We start from the raw sequence: 19000 nt of genomic DNA on the forward strand, positions 1-19000 counted from the left end.
GTATTATTCTTATCAGCGTCCTCTTACAGGACATACAGAAACTGCAGTCAGCTTTGGGTAACATTAGTCGAAACGTAGACGTGCAAATGTACTTGATTTCCTCCATGAAAGTAGGTTTTCTTCGTGGCTCTTGGTTGCAGGTAATTTTCAACCAGATGTTGCATATGGGGGAAAGCTTTTTTTCCAGATTTATGGCTCTTTCCTTATTTCATGTTTTGTGGATTATAACGGGGTGACAAGAAGCTTTAATATGGTAAACTATGCAGGCTTTATTTGTACCAGATCAGTAAAGGAACAAATCTTACATGAATGACGTCTGCTCTAAGCTAAAGTGAAAACCATGCCATGGGAAAAATACTAGTATTTGTGGATTTCAAGATAGCGCTGTCCTACAAACGGTAACCGCTAGAGGCGCACGTAAACAGGGGCATATCTTGCCTCTACTCCAGTTTGATTCACGGCATTCGGATTGATAATCAAAGCATCCCGCAAACTGAAATGTACTACACATCATGGGGAAATGCCATTTAATGTAAAAGCTCCAAATAATATGATGAAATTAAAAGCGTTATCATCACGATGTTGACTAATGATCCATGATCACTGTTCTCACGAATGAAGACCAAGATAGTGTGATTATTGTGCGTCACAAAACATTGCGAGCATTGTGAGATTTAGTCCGCCAGGTCCGTTTGCAGAAGATAGCGCATGATGTGCGTCACTCCTGTTGGGATCGCCTCCCTTTCCGTCCCGTTACGTTAGAGTTTTTGTATTTGCCTAAAAGCTTTGCGCGTTTCGAGGTCCATCACCAGCGAAAAGTAGCTTAGCATCGGTGTCGGTGTTCCGGTGCTCCAACCTTTCAGTCAGGGCGACAAGCCGAGAATCGCAAATCGCTTAAATCTCCTTTGACAGAGAATAACCCCAGAAAGATTACACTGATTTGTTCTGTGTAGGGACCGACCTCTGCGACCTTTAGCTGTAAACTCTGTAGCATGTATCCGGGATGGTCTTCTCTTGATAACTTGTGTCAGTCAGAGCTGAACCCGTCTACTTTATATAAAACTTGGAAAGCTAATGCCGGTTGTACATATACAATTATATAAATGTGATGTTCTGTGGTTTTGCTGTAAGATGCAGAAAGCTTAACACGAATTGTCATTTGCCTCTTACAGCAAGGAGGTTTTATTGAATAGATCCTCCTTGGATATTACCAACCAAATCACAAGAGGTCCTTGAACCGGTGGGATGCTTTTGTACTTTGAGTAACTTATTCGTATTCGTATTTCGTTCGAAGTTTTTCTGTGTCGTTTTTCTGCACCTCTTTTCAACATGTCAGATCATATATACAAAAATCATGCGTCTTTCTTTCTGTTGAAGAACTGACCCAAGACCACCCGTCTCTCTTATCCCTGGCCTGGTCTTGTTTCATATATGATGTAATCTCTCCCTTTTTTGTTGTATAGTCCAACCCTTCAAGTACATGAAACGTAAGAGAGGTAGAAGACGTTATCAAGGACAACGTCTAAAAACAAACATCATTATGGAAAATGTAATCAGGATGTAGAATGGCGATGATGTTAAGACAAAAAATTACTTTCAGACTCGGAAAAACTATCCACATCTCGTGCAAAACAGATTAAAGAACAAAACTAACAAGTCGCCGCTCCCCGCGTATTCTCTCGCGCTCGCCCCCTTGTTTGGTTTGAAAACACATCCCCGCGGCTTTCATATTGCCGGGGAAAAGTGGCCGCCACCAGTGAAAGACCAGGTAAGTTAACAGGTAACAATTATCCGAGTCGGCGAGGCGGACAAAACGGGCGGGCCGGTTGCCAAGTCAGACGATACGCCGGGCATTTACATCCCATTCACACCGACTTAAGTCTCCGCTGTACCCCGCCTCGCCTTTGTCTTTCCTTTGTTGATGTTGTTGTTTTTGTGCGTACAGAAAAACATCGCAAAGTTTGTGTAGGGGATGACGGAGAAGTTGTAACTGTGGTTTATTGTAAACACGCGAGACCTGTAAATATGACGATGTCTCAATGTCCATCTTAGTACCGAAAACAAATCCTGTAACACTTGCCAAGGTAACCTCTTTTGCTGATAGCATTAGAGTTTAATTCAGCTGACCCCAAAACATGTAATAACGATCCCTACAGCTATGGCAAATGATCACCTTGAAGAAGTGAATGTATCCGCCATAGCAGGTAAGACGCGCATTCGAGTCACATCATATCAAGACGCAGTTTGCAGGTCCCTCTACCCTTCTCCTCGGTCACACTCGCGTCTCGAGCAGGATCGTCTCAGGCAGCTTATTCCCTTACATAACGAACCGGTAAGCGATTCTAGAAAATGTCAAACGCAGCGATGTTACATATTGCATAACCTTTGGCATTAAAGCCGCGAGCCGCTGCACGGCCGTTGCCATGGGAACGGCGTCTGATGACAGACGCACCTGCACGGCGTTGTTTACGGCTGTCCCGTGCCCCGGGGCGCGCGGAGAGGGCCAGTGAAAGGACATCAGCAACACCTGACACTGTGGAACAACACAATATCAAACTGCAACTACACGGCGACCTTAAAGGGTGTTTCAAGCCGGCTCTGTACTTGTTGTGTTTATTCTGGGGAAAGGATTAACAAGTGAACTGACAGGCTACACAATACGGGCACGAGTAACAGTCTGGGGTGGGATTTAAGGGCATTTTCACGCCTGACGTCATGGGCGATGTAGCTAGGCAAGGTTTCTAATATTCTTTAGTAAGTCGCTTGGTCTCCTATAGGACATTATTTAGATTTTTTCGCAAAACGACAAAATACATCTTGCTGATTTAGAAAGCATCACACCAGTGTCTATAATAGTTGAGTAGGCCATATTGAACTTAATTGGAAACTTTACAAGCTCAGATCTAATCTTAAAATTGTTTCCTTTTTGGTTGCCATCTATTTAAAAGAAATACAAGTATTTGTATTTATTGGCAATGGTACATGTCATTCATTACAATGTACATTATTATGCAAGCTTGAGAGCTCCCATATTTTGCCCATGGACCATGGTACGAGATCTACAAGCAGATTGTGCGGGGAAGGGGAGTATCCATGGGGCGGCCAATGGTTACAGGAGGCTAATGGGTACGGGCGGGCTATATAGACTCCCCTCGCCTCACACAATCTACTTGGAGATTAATCCCTGGTAGACTGGACTGTTCTCATTCTGAAGTCTTGCCGTCGGCAGTATCGCTAGTGAGTCCGTGCGTCATAGCCAGCGTAACGACACATTTCACTCACGCTGTGATGACGTGAGAAGCACTTTATTCCCTCAGAGCTCAGCCCTGATTCCTTTCATACCATTCACCACGTAGATGTGCTTGGTTACATCGTGCTGTAAAGTTGCAAAAGTGTGACAAGGTAGAAACTTTAGGTGTTGCCAGGTACCGCGAAGTTCTGTTGTGTCAACTACAATCACATTCTTTGTCTGTGTTTGCGTCCCGTGGACTTGAAAGTGCCGCAGCCACCGCTGTTTACAGAGGCATAAACTCACGTTGTAAACTTCTGTCGATCAGAAGAGATGTATTTAATGTGTTTCGTGAACAGCTATTTAAGTGTTGGATCCAGGAATTCACGTCTTCATTTTGTTCACCTCGCGAATTCTTAAGATGATTAATTCAAGAATGCATCTTAAGAATTTGAACAAAGGAAGACAAATTAATCTCAAACACGTACTTTCTGACGTCCCGGTGTCTTGATGGTTTGTGACAAATACTTTGCGTGTTTAAAGTTTTTAAGATATGGTGCATGGCTTCGTTTGAATTAAGGTGTATGATATTACTGTACAAAACATCTGCCTAATAGATACATTTTACATTTTGTACTCTGTACGTTTTATACCTGCATTGGTATTTGCCACATGGCTAAGGATACATATGGTGGTAAATTAATGAATATAGATATGATTTTAGTTGCTTTTATGCATACAGCGTCTTCAGTCTTCGTAATTTTTTTATCATATCTACACGCTATATACCAGTACTGACGTTACGTAAATTGGAAACTGTATAATGTGAGAATGTACCGATTGTCTAGGCGACGTCGTTTTAGATGCAAGAGGGCGCATAATACTACTACTAGTATTCTGTCTGCATTCACCGCACTATATACATTGTATTAACGTTAATTATCAACAACATGCGTTGCTTCTTAACATTAATCAGTTCGAAGGCTAAGAAGAGGCGAAGTTGTATTAAGAAATATTCTTCCGCGAAGGGCGCTGTTTATTTTATAACTGCCGATGTTTCAAATTAATCTCAAAGTAGATGTAGAAAGATTTCTGACAAACGTCGTTTGACGTACGGGCTTCTCTGGTGGTCTACCGGGGGTGAGGTACTATCAGTTCGGCGCCGTTAGAAAATGTTACGATCTTTCCGTCCAACATCTGCTGGCAGATTAGTTTTCAATGCTTCAGGTGCTCGCTGACATTTTACGTAGAGAGATAAAAAAAACGTCGGCCATTCAAGAAGACTAGTCAACTTTCAATCAAATATCCGCACTAAAGGACACAGAATCCCAGCAGGAGCATCTAAGTGGCCATCCCCGGTTTCCTATCTCTGTAGTGGAACCGTTAAATTGTGCGCTAAAAAGCCGGGATGAGTCGATAGTCAAGGCCGGAACACAGGCGTTGGCTGCTCTGCAGATCAAGGACGAGCTAATATTCCGGCTTCCGCACGTCTCAATGGAATTATGTTCTTATTCAGAAGTGATGTATCGTCAGTATGCAGCAAACACGCCAAAGGGACCGCTAAGACTGTGGGTGGTAGCAGCGCGTGAGGGACATACTAATATTGAAGATAAGCAAGTTGTTATGTGAGCGTTTTCCGCATTGGCTCCATTTATGGATTTCCCTGTAAAAGCGCTTGAAAAATGTTTGCTTGATGTCCAACCGTTTCCTACCTACTAGACTAGGTATGAAACCAGAGGAGTCCAATGCTCGTTAAATAAATGTGAAGAAATAATAAGATAAAAGATAAATAAAAATAATTCCAGAACGAAATGTGGGGTAGAGGTTTATTCATTTTTTCTCCGTTCAATTATCCAACAATATTAGTATTCATGAAACATAATGCCTTCATAGAGAGATTTTACGCAAGGATAGACTTTGTATCAGATGGCAAACGACGGGATCAAGTTGTAAAGTCAGGTGGAATTAGCTCGTATAGAGGTGTAATTATCTCATCGAGAGAAAACCGCAGTTGAAGAGACAGATCTAGAACCTATAGCAAATTTAACATAGAGAAACTACGACTTCATCATTCGCTACAAAAGACTTGTGATTTCCCCGACCATTTCCTCTTGGTCTGCTGATCCTAATGCCGTTTTTGATGAGTTTGGCGGCGCCGCTCTGCCCTGAGAGAATAACATGTTCAAAGTAGAACACACATGCGTCAGTAGCCACAGCAATAGTGGCGTAATGGCCTCTCAACAGGGAGTGAGTGCAGCTATAAGATCATTCCGTCTGATGCTGAGAAGTCATAGCGTCCACCAGGCCTTCCTATATGGGAATATAGGGTGGTAGAATTGGCAAATAGGGCCTGACTGGCCAGGGGAGTGGGTCCACCTTTAGGACTTCTTAATGAGATCATTTCCCTCTCGTAACTGTGCAGGCAAATGAAATCTACGGTGGCTTAACCCCCAGGCTGATTATTCTTCCTACTTGGCGAAGTTTTACTGGTTTGATACCAGCGTCGTTAGTCTGGTGGAGATGAGAAAAACTCGGGCGTCGGATGGTCTTAGCCTCTACCAGGCTTGAGAGCGCGGCTGGAAATAGTAGAAATTGGCCAAATAGAGAGATAACACGCCGAGGGAGTTTAGCCATTCAGTTTACAGGGGCCGGCAAACTGTAAACTGGATGGCTAAACTCCCTCGACGTGTTATCTCTCTATTTGGCCAATTTCTACTATTTCCAGCCGCGCTCTCAAGCCTGGTAGAGGCTAGGATTGTCTTACTGTTGTCATTAAAACTGGACTAGCGCGACTCGTACTGAGTGGTACCATCCTCCAGTCCATCCTCAGTGACCGGCAACACTTATCTTTTAGTCTCTACCAGGCTAACTACGCTGGCTATAGGAGAATATTTGCCAGGGGAATTTGGCCGCCTTGTAGGTTTGACTGGCCGCTTCGGCGGGAAAGAAACTACCTCCCCGCGGCCGGACTCTCTTGGCCAATTTTACTCTCCTTTTTTGCCGACTTCTACGATCCGTATTCCCGTAGAAAGACCTGGTGGAGGCTACTTTTCTTTTGCCCTATTAATATGATCACACGCCGGTCCTCAGATGAACGCTCTGGCTTTCGTCTTAAAGGCGGAGTCGTCTTTCTGCACGTACACTGCAAATGGATATTACCGGCGTCTTAATCTTCCATCTCAAGTTTTAATTTCCGATCCGACTGCACATCCGCCGTCTGTAATTTCTCTGGGACGGAAAAGCTCTATCCGCACTCAGTCTGCTCATTAGAAAGAACTGGTCCCATGTGTGACACAATTTTATTGCACTTTTCCTGATGGTAATTGTAACTGAAGTATCAGAAGAAGTGGAGAAAAAAGTGTCTCTCAGAACGTACATACTAATCGACGTACATCACCCCGGTTTAATGCGAGGGGATTTCAGGAAAGCGCCTTTTGTCAAATGCGGCTTTGATGAAAGGCGCTTTTCTAGAATCCTCTTGTTCATTGGATTAGGTATTTTTCTGGGTATAAGGTTTTTTCTAGCTATTCGGTATTACATATCACCGAATTGTTGTTGCAAAAAGTACTGACTTAAGATTATGTGTTGCGGTGCCATATTTCAGACATAGAATACAAGGAGACATTGCACATTCCGAGTAAATACTATAAATGCAATGTATTACCATTAAATTTGTTATCCTTAGAAGAAAATCAGAATCATGAGTATTGAAGATGTTTCGCTACTTTGTTATCGATTCCAAAGTCGTCAGACGGACTTACCGAAGATCAAAGGATTACCCCCGAAAGCTTGGAATTATCTTCTTGTAAATTGAAGCTCTCCAATCATTACGTTCCCTCGGGCGAAATTATATGCCTCGAATTCTTGAAAGGATAGAATTCGGGTCGAATTCGCAGTGGATACATCTCAGTCTGTGTTTTAACTAACTTAAAAACCTCTGCAATCACCCCTACGCCTGAAGGCTTTGAATTATCTTAATGTAAATTGAATTCGAATATCTACTAACCAATTAAATCGCGTCAAATTGCTATACCTAGGTCAATTTCGTATTGACTAGAATGATTCTAATGCAGCTTTGTGTTATTGATTGATGACAACTTTTATTTGCAAAAAAATAAATAGAATATTTGATGTCTCTGTGCTATAAAGTTTCCCCGTTTTGACTTACAACTCCATCATCGGTTATTGCTATAACTCAAAGGATCAACATAGAGGTCGATATACAAGATACCAGGCCTTACGGCAAGCAAAATACAATGAAAGGATATCTCCGCCTAGCTTTGCGGGTTTCCGGAAGCCAAAGGCACGTAGCCATTTGCTTGACGAATTGCAAGCATGATGAAAGACCATAGCTGCCAACTGATCCTTGTGATGTGGTTACCATGGCAACATGGGGAACCGGAGGGCTAAATTGTAGATATCTGATTAAACAGGTACACCATTTCCATGTAAGTTTGGCAAGTGAACGATAACCCTATGAAAATCGCTATTTTCGGCAATGTAGTCATTTATTTTGTTAGTGGTACGCACACTGCAGGTGTTGTTTACTGCCCAGTCCTTTTCTCCGTGAATCGTAGAGAGTGACGTCACAGACCCTCAGTTTGATAGCATCGATCTCGACCAGAATAGCTCCCGTAATGTAGCTACCGACTGGTTCTGCAACAATGCCGGTTTGTTAGTTTCAAACAAACCCCGAGGTGTAAAAAGAGAGCGATGTTGTCCAACACGACCGTATGTGTGCCTTGTGTACCTAAACCACACGAGCATGGCCATATCGCCACTCGCTCCATTTCCAACGGGCGATTTACATGCCCGTTGCCAAAGCAATTCTAAGTATATACATTTGTACTAGAAACTCCGTGTGTTAAAATAGTACAATTTCGTGATGTCTAAGCGCCGGTCTTTAGCCTTATCTAATCCCTGATAATATACCTGCCGATGTACCTCGGCATCTTCTTCTCTCCGTTCCAAAGTTGTGCGGTAACCAAGAAGCTGTCACACATGTTGGTAAGAGCTCACGGACGGCAAACAACACACCAGTCCGCCTTTGTGGTCCCTTTCAATAAAGTCTAAGCTAAATTTCACGTTATTCTGGGAGAGGCTTAAGTGGGATTTACCCAGTCCCCCACGCCGGGAACGTTAAAAATGGTGCACCGTTTTTGTGCTATTTTTGTGACCATTTGAGTCCGGGCTCCGAACCTCCTCACGTCTGTAGTCCCACCCCTGAAAGGTCACAGTTATTTGTTCTCCACACACAGAAGACTTGAAACCAAATCCCGGCTGTCAGCAGTCCCTGTAAAGTCCGGTCATGCTCCGTGGGAGGAGAAAGGTGCCACGGGTGCGGCAGGTGAATGGCTCACCTGGAGACGTGTAAATTGATGAGACGTCGCTGAAAAGGGTGTTTAAGTCGGGGGATGAGGGATGAACAACAGGATAGTTTGGCGCCGCTGTATGTGGAAGGAACGCCGGTGGTGAGCTTGTGGTGTCAGGTAAGTGTGGAGCTGGGCCGATGATGGACACTTTTAATCTTGAAAATGGCTCCGTCTCCAGGCTACAGTCCTTTAACCAACATAACCTTTCAGTCCGTCTCCAGGGTAAAGTTATTTTGCCATTCCTTAGGTCGCACGTTCTACAGTGATATGTCAAGGTGTGTGTGTTGGCCGGGGGGGGGGTACTGCCGCTTTGAGAGAGTAGACAGCAACCCAGCTAGCCAACCCTATTAAATTTCCCTTCAATGATTATCCATGAAATGTACCATAGTATGGGATTTTGCGTCACATCTCATGAGCAAAAACAGACAAACAAGTAAAAGGATTGTCAGTTTCTAGTAAATACAATGCATCAGCTAGTAGGGTTAGTGCCCTGTTGTACAGAAAAAGTGCAGATATGATGAAGGCAGATTTATACAAGGATGCATGACTGGGGTGTGAGTAAGTAGGTTATCCTTGGTATGGTGTGTGGAAGACCATTAGAACCCCCATCACAGGTGCGCGGACTCGGGCACGACCTCTGAGATTGTCCTAAAATTGAAGGGTCAGAAATGCTGACCTGTTACAAGGGCAGTTTTCTTGCCAATAAGACTTGAGACGTGACGTGAAATCCACGGAATAGCATCAAGGAATATGAACACACCCCTGCAATCCTTATCAACTGTGTGCAACTGTATAGTTTTCATTGAAGTTAACATTCAATTGAAAGCAAATGTGTATGTGCTATGCAGAACTGTTACATTGGTATTCACGTCGGGCACTGTGTATTGCCTTCATTAATAACTAGGAATTAGAAGAGCTCTGCTTGAATTGTTGTGCTTGAGTTTTAGAGCCCCGGGAGCTTAATTAGCCTGCACGCGTACCGCAACTTGCTTTTAGATTCAAATGAAAACTGCCGCGGGCTTTTTTTTTCACTTTATACTCCCGTAATAAAGAGGGCTGAAAATAAAGCTTTTGAAATAATATTCTGTCACGACGCCGTGGCAGACTGACTTCGCAGGAATAACTCAATCATCTGCGGGGCTTAAATCGCATTTTCTTGTCGACCTTGCCCTTTTTTTGGTAAGACTCTGCCAAATCGGTTTGTTGGAGACTTTGATAGCTACCGAGGTGAGATATTCACCATAATGCAGAAGCAGGCTCTATATTAGTATATAGTCTCCAAGCAGAGGCCGTTGGATGGGAAGAATAACCTTGCCCTTTTACAGACAGTGTATTTCTGTGTGTACTTTTTATGTACTGTAGTATATCCAGGATTATCTGAAAAGCAGGCCAAAATGACTTGAGTTGTAATTACTGGTAAAATAAATAAAGTGAAGTGAAAGACAGACAGACAGGCATCGACAGACTGACTGACAGACAGACAGCCAATCCAGGCCAAATAGCGCTTGGAGGGATTTTCCTTGTCTTGCATGTCTAACATAGCTATATGAAGCCATCATTTGAAGCAATGGGTATGCAATAGACACACGCCGCTATTTATAAATTTCTCCCCTAGCAAAGCTTGCAAACAGCCGTCACACAAAAGTGCATGTTTGCGCACCTGTACTACAAACACGGCCATCACATACTCCTCAGTAAGCGCGTTTGTCCGGCCACTATCGTCAATATAAGGGATAACCAGGGACAGTAGACCAGTGTTTATCATCGCCAGCCTCGCTTTTTGTCAGCTTGTCAAGTTTGACATGACGCAAAGCTGGGGACGGGATTTTGGCTGAATCGCGTGCCAAAAATATAATGATGATGTCAGAGTTGTTTGGGGCACAAAATGGCTCATGGCTCCGTGCACGTAAAACACTACAGGCACGAAAACCGTTGGAGAAAATGATAGGGAAGTGTTGGTAATAACTATGATTATGGTAAATTATAATGGACGATAAACGGAAGAACGTTAGTGTTATTTTACGACGCTATCATGTCATGAAATGCTTTAATGGCGTTGTCTTATCAATTTTACTTTTCAAGACAAAGCAACGACTGGGTGCTATTCGACATATCAGTCAGTAGTAAATTACATTTTTACGACAGGGAAATGAGGTTTTATTTCTGTTATTTTTCTCTTTATTTCGTTTTATAATGTTTTGAAAGCACCAAGTCAGTTGCAAATTTGCAAAACAATATTTTATACTTTGTTGCTAGCTGTGAACCTGCAATAGGTGTGGATGTGTGTCTTGCGTACACAATGAGTAGTCTACACTGGAATGTCATTCCTAGTAAAACTAGAAGGGTGTCACCACCGTGTATCAGCCAAGTTCATCAGATAAGGAATAAATATCCGGCCTACATCGAACCATGCCTTTGAAACGGGAACGGCAACTTGCCAACCTCAATGGTATAAAGTGTTACCTGCAATGCAAACACACTCGAGACCTAATTGTCGCCGTTGCAAATAAACCCTGTGAAGTCGTGTTGAATTTGTAAACCGACTAACGACAAAGTTTAACTTTACAGTTTCCACAGGTGTTACCTGATCACCGCCTAGCCTTAGTAACGCGATATTTGAATGTTTTGCAGGTGTGCGGTGCCGCGATTGGTCGGCGAGAGGTCACGTGAGTGAATACGTCATGGTGTTATGACGTGTTACCAACTGCAGACTGTTGTTGCCAAGCAACGCGCCCATTCCCCACAGACCTCTCAAACAGCAACAGGAAACAGAAGCTGGCCCGCAGGTTGCACTGGAAGTTGTCGGGTTTTTCGGTCCCTTTTCTGCCGTAATTCCCGCCGATCGGGAATCCAATCAATGCCGGCAAACTGACGGAGGTGATCACACGACGTTTTACGGATGACCCTACGGATTTTCGCCTTTATTCTGGCCGGATGATGCTCGCCAGGAACCCGATGCCTTCTCGGACCAGGTCTTTGATAACGGCCGGGGACACGACGTCAACGGCGGACTACTTCGCCTCGCACAACACGGCCTCCAACCGGACTTTGGCCGATCCTCCCTCCCACGTCGGCCTACCACCGCTCAAGAGCCAGACGGTAGGAGGCGGCAAGCAGGCCGACAATCTGATCGGCGGGATCCAGGTGGAGCAGCTTTACGAGGCCGACCATGGTATGCACAAAAGACAGGGTTCCCTGACCAAGCCGATTCAAAATGGCGTCGCAGGCAGAGATTCCCACCACCGATCCTTGCCCACCGTCAACGTTGGCAACCAGAACGAGCCACCCAACATCTACCGGGAGCGCAGTGCCGGGTCAGGAACAGCCAGCAAATCTAGCTCAGGCAAGCCCAAAACCTCACCACTTTCTCCGGAGCAAGCCATGAAGACCTTCATGCACAAGCTGACCCCGTTTGAACACCACGAGATCTTCAACTACCCCGAGGTGTACTTCGCGGGGCCAAACGCCAAGAAACGTCAGGGGGTGATCGGCGGGGCCAACAACAACGGATTCGACGACGAGCAGGGCTCGTACATCCACGTTCCTCACGATCACATTTGCTACCGCTTTGAAGTGCTCAAAGTTCTGGGAAAAGGAAGCTTCGGCCAGGTATGTAGAGCTCCGGGATTCCCCATATTTGATTTTTGATGTACTGCATGATTCATGTACAACAGCTGAGGGGGTACAGCTGGCGTCTGGCATCGGCATTCCCTGTCCCGTACTGTCTGACCCTCCCCCTCTCCCCATTTTAGCTTTCACATGGCTCAGGTAATATAGAAAATTGTCTGCATACCAAACCGGCGCACCGGCTCTTTGTGTACCCACCAGGCGTACTACAAACGTTAGGTTTAATATGTGAGCCGTGCTCCCTCCGCTGTAATAATCAATTCATTACCACAGTTTCTTGGGCGAAATCGCTCTAGCGAAGCCACATTATTCTGACCACGATCACTTCTATTGAATTACATTGTGTTGAGCACGCCATCTTGGCCAATTTATCGTTTCCCCACACGAAGATGGTCGTCCTGTCGTTGTCTAGCCCCGGGCTATTTTTCCCGGAGACACCATGGAAATGCATTGTTACCAGGCGATGAATGCGGGACAACTTTAGGACAAAACAAAGGCCGGTGTTATCACTGATGCCGCCAGACAGATCTAAATTTGCAACTCCAGATCCCCCAGGGAATTAGAATAGGCAGTTATCATGTCCTTGTTTACATGTTTGACAATGCCCAAGCTTGTGCTAGTGCATAAATTATGCCCAAAATAGAACATGGAATGTACTTAGTGTTCTCTCAAATTGATTAGATGTTATAGATGTTCAAAGACAGTAATCTGTCTGTCTAGCCAACTGGCATCATGCCATGTCATGTCCTTCACAGAGGTCAAAGTTTTAAGGATTGTCATTTTTCATGTCATGCTTATAACATTCCTGTCTCTCTGTCGCACCCCAGGTGGTGAAAGTCTACGACCACAAGAACCACGTGCACACAGCGCTGAAGATGGTCAGGAACGAGAAACGTTTCCACCGCCAGGCACAGGAGGAAATCCGCATCCTGGAGCATCTGAAGAAGCAAGACAAGGACAATAACATGAACATTGTGCACATGGGGGAGAGCTTTACCTTCCGGAACCACATCTGCATCACTTTCGAGCTGCTGTCCATGAACTTGTACGAACTCATCAAGAAGAACAAGTTCCAGGGGTTCTCGCTGCAGCTGGTGCGGAAGTTCGCGCACTCGCTGCTGCAGTGCCTGGAGGCCCTGTACCGCAATCGCATTATTCACTGTGACCTGAAGCCGGAGAACGTCCTCCTGAAGCAGCAGGGTCGCAGCGGGATTAAGGTTATAGACTTCGGCTCCAGCTGCTACGAACACCAACGCGTGTACACCTACATCCAGTCCCGCTTCTACCGAGCGCCAGAGGTCATTTTGGGGGCAAAGTATGGCATGGCCATAGACATGTGGAGCCTGGGCTGTATTCTGGCCGAACTGTTGACTGGTTACCCGCTGTTGCCTGGGGAAGATGAAGGGGACCAACTAGCCTGCATGATCGAGCTGCAAGGAATGCCGCCGCAAAAGCTGCTGGACGTGTCCAAAAGGGCCAAAAACTTTATTAGCTCCAAAGGTTACCCCAGGTACTGTTCTGTTAAAACCCTGAGTGACGGGACGACCGTGTTGGACGGTAGCCGCTCGCGGAGAGGGAAGTGGAGGGGTCCGCCGGGGTCCAAGGACTGGGTAACAGCTCTGAAGGGCTGCGACGATCCCTTGTTCATTGACTTCTTGAAGCGATGTTTGGAATGGGACCCCGCGGCCAGAATGACCCCGGCAGCGGCCCTGCGGCACGCGTGGTTACGCCGCAAGCTCCCCAAACCGCCCGTACAGGAAGCGAGTGGGTCTGCCTCGAGGAGAGGGTCGTCGGGGAGGAATGCAGCGGTGGCCAAGCTACCTCCGACCGGATCTGCATCCAAAGCCAGAGCAATGCACGCGCAGCACCAAGCTCAGAACGACTCCTCCCTGCAGCAGAGAACTGTGTTGCCAAAAATCGTTGGCTAAAAGCGCCGCTGTACGGTAGGCAAGGCAAAGCCACTTGTACACTGTCGTGTTTCTGAATCCGCCCAGGTTTGAAAAAGCTGCTGCATGTATCTGTGATACATGCGAACAAAAAAAATAGAATCTAGTGTGTTTTGGTGGTATTTCCTCTTGGTTGCCAAGTCCTCTATCAGGGACAAAATGTCTGCAAACATTCCATGTGATTTTAACCTGTAAAGTAGGGACATGGCAAGCGGGAAGACAGGCCTCTTTAGTAGTTATGTGGGGATGGCCTCATTGTGTCATTGCTGCCTATGTGTCAAAAGTTGAGTCCTAAAATATGTGCTCCCCAGCACATAGTTGGTTATAACTGCAGGTCAGAGAAATGTAGATTGTAAGTCTACTCTGTGCTGCTTTTTTGTAATGTACATGTAAGTCCATCCACACTCTGTAATGCACAGAATTGTGCACTGTTCTGTGTGTAACTAGGGAAAATCCAACTTCTCAGTGAACCATCAAGTAGTGTAACAGTAACAGAAAAGTGCCTAAATGTTGTAAGGTTTCCCTCTCCGTGCCTGTTAGTTCTAAGAAGCACGGATGTACCAAATAACCCTGTTTAGATGCTGCACTTTCATTGCACCGGCACTGTTGTTTGTCGTCGTGGGGTGCCAATCCTGCCAATCACGCTCCAAGGGGGTATGGTAATCAAGTAAGGGCAGATCAGCTTTCTTTTGGGGGCAGTATGTGCCACTGTGGTGCTTCAGTCACTGCATTGTTCCCAGTGTGGTCGCTAAGAAAAGCCCAATAACAAAGGGGGTGTGGCTAGCATGGCTACCTTGGGTCGTATTTCTCACCAGTAAAAAATGCAGTGCACCTCCGAGATAAACAAGCAGTTACAGACGGAAGACACAGAATTCTTGCTCCCCCATCCTTTTTGATGTAGAGACCAAACTAAATCTAAATGTAATGGTGCTTTAGGCAGTGGGTAGCTGATGTTTAATGTTAATGTATTCCTTGTCGTCAAATGTCAGACCACTTTGCCACACGGACCACAGTTTGTATGCCTTTCATGTAGCATGTCCCACTTTGCCTGTATCTCGCACTGGGCTGGTGGAAGGTGCCATATATATATACTTTAACATCCTAGGATGTACAAAAATACATGTTGAAAAAAATGACGCATGTATATTTTTGTACTTCATACACATTATCATGTAAAAGATAGGACATTGAGAGGAATAGATCATGTGTGTATCCAGATACATGTATTTTGTACTGTATCAAATAGAAATGTATATTTTCATCGTGAAATTCACGGTGCTAAGAATGTCTACTACACTAGAGAGGAGTATTTGCAGTAACGTACAGCCTAGCCGGTGCATAGGAGACTATATGTCTTGTTCAAATCAATTGTACATACCCACAGGACACAACAATTCTTCTGTATATACGATTTTAATACTTACAAATGATTTATTTGTGTGAAAGGAAAAATCTGTAAATTTTTTTAAATAGCACTTTTTTCAGTTTTTAGTTTTCAGAAAATTTGTAGGAAGGTTTTCATGTCAATGTTGAGTGATTTTCTTTCCAGAATGCAATTTTTAATCAACTGATTAAAAAACAGGTTCTAACTGGAAAACTTGTTTCTTGTTTGATTCATTGTGCTGGTCTCAAGTTCAGGTTTAAAGCCTAGTGACCTGTAACAGGCTGATACTCAAGGTCAATGTTAATACTAAAGAGTAAGTGCCCAGAGTTATGAGGTGCCAAATTGGTTAGGACTGATATAGAATATTCAATAGGGCACCCATGCCTTCAGGGACTAGGGAACAGTTCAATATTGTGGTGGGCACTTCTGGTTTATGTAATATTTATGTATTCGACAAATCTAAACAGATTAGAATTGCCCAAATTTCACACCCACTCGAAGTTAAGTGTCTACCAGGAAAGGGAGGTCCCTACTAGGTGTCAGTGGGTCAGGGAGTCGCCAAATTCATTTCCACAGGGCAGGGTGCCATGTGTTCAGATTCAATTCCACATCATGACGATTATAGCACAGCCCATTCATCAAGCGTTGGCGGGAGCCCGTGCTATTTCTGTGCGCCGAATGCGGTTCTATTTTGTAACCTGCTGCATAGCTGGTGCAATCCCTCGGGACCAGCCAATCAAGCCAGGGCACAGGGAATTTTTGCCCCTATCGCTGAATCGTGTTTCAAGGGCACACAAATTGGAAGGAAATGAAAGCTAACCATGCATGAAAAACAGAATAAAGCGGACACCATTTCATCTATAGGCAGATACAGACTGGTGTGTCCCCTAGGATAGTAGGGCATGGGTGAAAAAAGATCTTGAACAAACCATTACTACCGGTATGGTTATATATGGTGTATATTGTAAAATGATGTGAAGGCAACTGGAGCCTGCACCTGTTAATAAAATGGCTGACCACCACAAGCCTTGGGGACTTGCCTGTATGGATATGGGTGGTTTGTGTTACATACAAATCATGTTACTTTCCAGACAGGCATCTATTATATTAGCAGACAGCTGGGTTTTTGGTTTTCTTCAATGGTATTTTTGGAGGTGGAAAAATTAATCGAAGGACACACACACATATGTAATATTACTTATTCATTAGACTGGACTGCCAATGATATATTCATTAGAAATGTTGGCAGGTGGTGCTGAATTCAGTCTCAGCCACCTTATCAAAACCTCCCAACCATGAAAAACTGCAGGGTGAGCTAAATATAGAACAGATTTTTGGCAACATTCAGCCCTTTGTATGATCTTACTTTTTGATTACCTCCTGATTGCAAACATTGTATACTTGTGAGGTATACATTGCCTTATACATGTGCATAAGGTGGATATCCCAGGTATAAATGTAACAGTTGTAGTCTTTTCTGTCAGCTTGGTATACATAAATCACTGACAGCTGGCAAGGGAAAGACAGATTTTCCATGATGCTTCTACCCTGGTTTCAAAATTATATTGATAGGATTTAAGTCAGGTGTTGCTCCCTTAGAATCACCTGCCAAGTAAAATGTCTTTATGTTAGCAAAAGAAAACTGTCCCTGACAAGGATGCTTGAGGTTATAGTTTCCCGTTAAACCTCCTTGCCCTGACATACTCATGACTGGAAGGCATCCAGAGCGAAGTAGGAGAAGACTACATTATGTCTGCTTACACGGTGGTGGCTGCCAGTTCTCCCTTTGCCATTATGGACGTGCAAAACGGCACCAACCATTGAGCTGTGAGGTTTGTTGGCCTGCGGAACACAAAACCTAGCGGGGCCGAGGCCATTGTGGGCCTGGCTGGCATGTCCTGAATGCACACGACCCATTTCCCAAACACAGATAAAGGATTCACAACAAGGCAAGAATGGAGTCCAGATAAGGTTTCATTTGCCTGTTAAATGCCTTTTGGTGAAGCAGTCTATTTGTCTTACTTTCTCCTGGGCTCTTTGTCACCTGGACCCCAAATGTCAACACTCTGTTTATACAGCAGCCATTTTGGACTGAATCCCCAAAGCCCAGTCCTGCTGTTTAATACCTGAAGTGGATGTAGTTTATGTTTTATACCGCGTTTCTCCTCTAGCGTACGTTTGCACGCTTTTGCGGTTGACAGCTGAGTTTTATAGCAACTTGCTGTCTTATCATTGCTGTTTATTATCTCCCTCCACACTTACCTATTGGGATGTTAAAAATAGAGATACATGTTCACACCATGCCAGCGCGGTTGAAACTCATGGTGAGAAGAGAAATGCACAGCACGACAATGTTGATATGTCAGCTTGTTTGTTGGCAAACTGTAGTGCCAGGCTGGCAGCTGGCAGGGTGATAATTAGAGGCATTACTATAACTGCCAGGAAAAGATGATCTTTCCCTGATTGACTCCCGCGTTGAAGCTCCCATGCCAATTGTTCTCAAAATATGCATATGGCATACAAGATGAAGAATGATCTTTTCTAGATAGCTAATTATTAATTGTAAAACATGATGGCTTGCCAGCAGAATCTTAATTTTCTTTTTACAGAGGATTAGGTTTTATCCCCCTCCCCATTCTTCTGTCAACTTGGCATTCGTGTCAGCCATGTTCCTTATTGGGTTGATCAGTATTTTGTCAACACTCCAAGTACAAACCTTTTGAAAACACTGGTATTTTGTAATCATGACAAAGCTTTGTTCATAAAACATATTTATGTTCATGATTGAGTCACTTAAATTCTGTTAAAGTACAGAAATCAGCTATTCATTCCTTTATTTTTGTTTTGTTTTTCTTTCACGCCACAAGAGCAGCCTTGCAGCACAGTGACAAGTGTGTGTTGTAGGGTGCTTCAAATTCAAGTGGAGTTCTCTGAGAAATGTATGCACATAAAGGATACAAGTTCTGCCATGTCTGACATATGATAGGGTGAAGGGTCAAGCACTGTAGGCAGCTGTGATGGACAGATGCTGTATTTTCTAGAAGTAATGCACATTTGTAATAACTGTACACGTTTGGTGCTACATTGTATTTTCCAAAATCTTAATGCAACTGTACAACTAGCATAAACAGTTCAAAGAGAATTCCTAAATTTGGCATGTATTACCGGTAACGTATTCAAGCAGATACAGTATTGTATTGACGGTTAATAACCCTTAATTATTAAGTGCTTAATCTGGAAATACAAGGATCAACCTGTTCAGGAATCATCTGTGTATTGTCTTGTGAGTGGTGGTTCAACCCTCAGGTGTTTTACTTCACACCAGGACCTGTTAAGTCTTCATTTGTTCCGCACACGTCTACACAAAACACCTGTTCTGGAGGGGACCTCGGCGTCAACTTTACTGCCACATAAAAACCACCTGTTCTCCAGGATGTAGGTC

General features: G+C 44.3%; 1 protein-coding gene across 1 annotated transcript; it reads left to right on the forward strand.

Moving 5' to 3' along the window:
• The first annotated feature begins 11215 nt into the window (after positions 1-11215).
• Positions 11216-15770, forward strand: LOC109472132 (dual specificity tyrosine-phosphorylation-regulated kinase 2-like). Its single transcript, XM_019771711.1, has 2 exons — positions 11216-12210; positions 13056-15770. The coding sequence occupies exons 1-2, from the start codon at positions 11536-11538 to the stop codon at positions 14154-14156; spliced, it is 1776 nt and encodes a 591-aa protein (XP_019627270.1). The 5' UTR covers positions 11216-11535; the 3' UTR covers positions 14157-15770.
• The last annotated feature ends 3230 nt before the right edge of the window (positions 15771-19000 follow it).

The sequence above is a fragment of the Branchiostoma belcheri genome, unplaced genomic scaffold, assembly GCF_001625305.1.
Source record: "Branchiostoma belcheri isolate BF01 breed outbred unplaced genomic scaffold, Haploidv18h27 scaffold10, whole genome shotgun sequence".
Taxonomy (NCBI): Eukaryota; Metazoa; Chordata; class Leptocardii; order Amphioxiformes; family Branchiostomatidae; genus Branchiostoma; species Branchiostoma belcheri.

Excerpts from the sequence above, each read along its gene's own strand:
- LOC109472132 (XM_019771711.1), top strand. The coding sequence starts at position 11,536 with ATGATGCTCGCCAGGAACCCGATGCCTTCTCGGACCAGGTCTTTGATA. Across the intron at positions 12,211-13,055 it reads GAAAAGGAAGCTTCGGCCAG|GTGGTGAAAGTCTACGACCA; the intron begins GTATGTAGAGCT and ends GTCGCACCCCAG.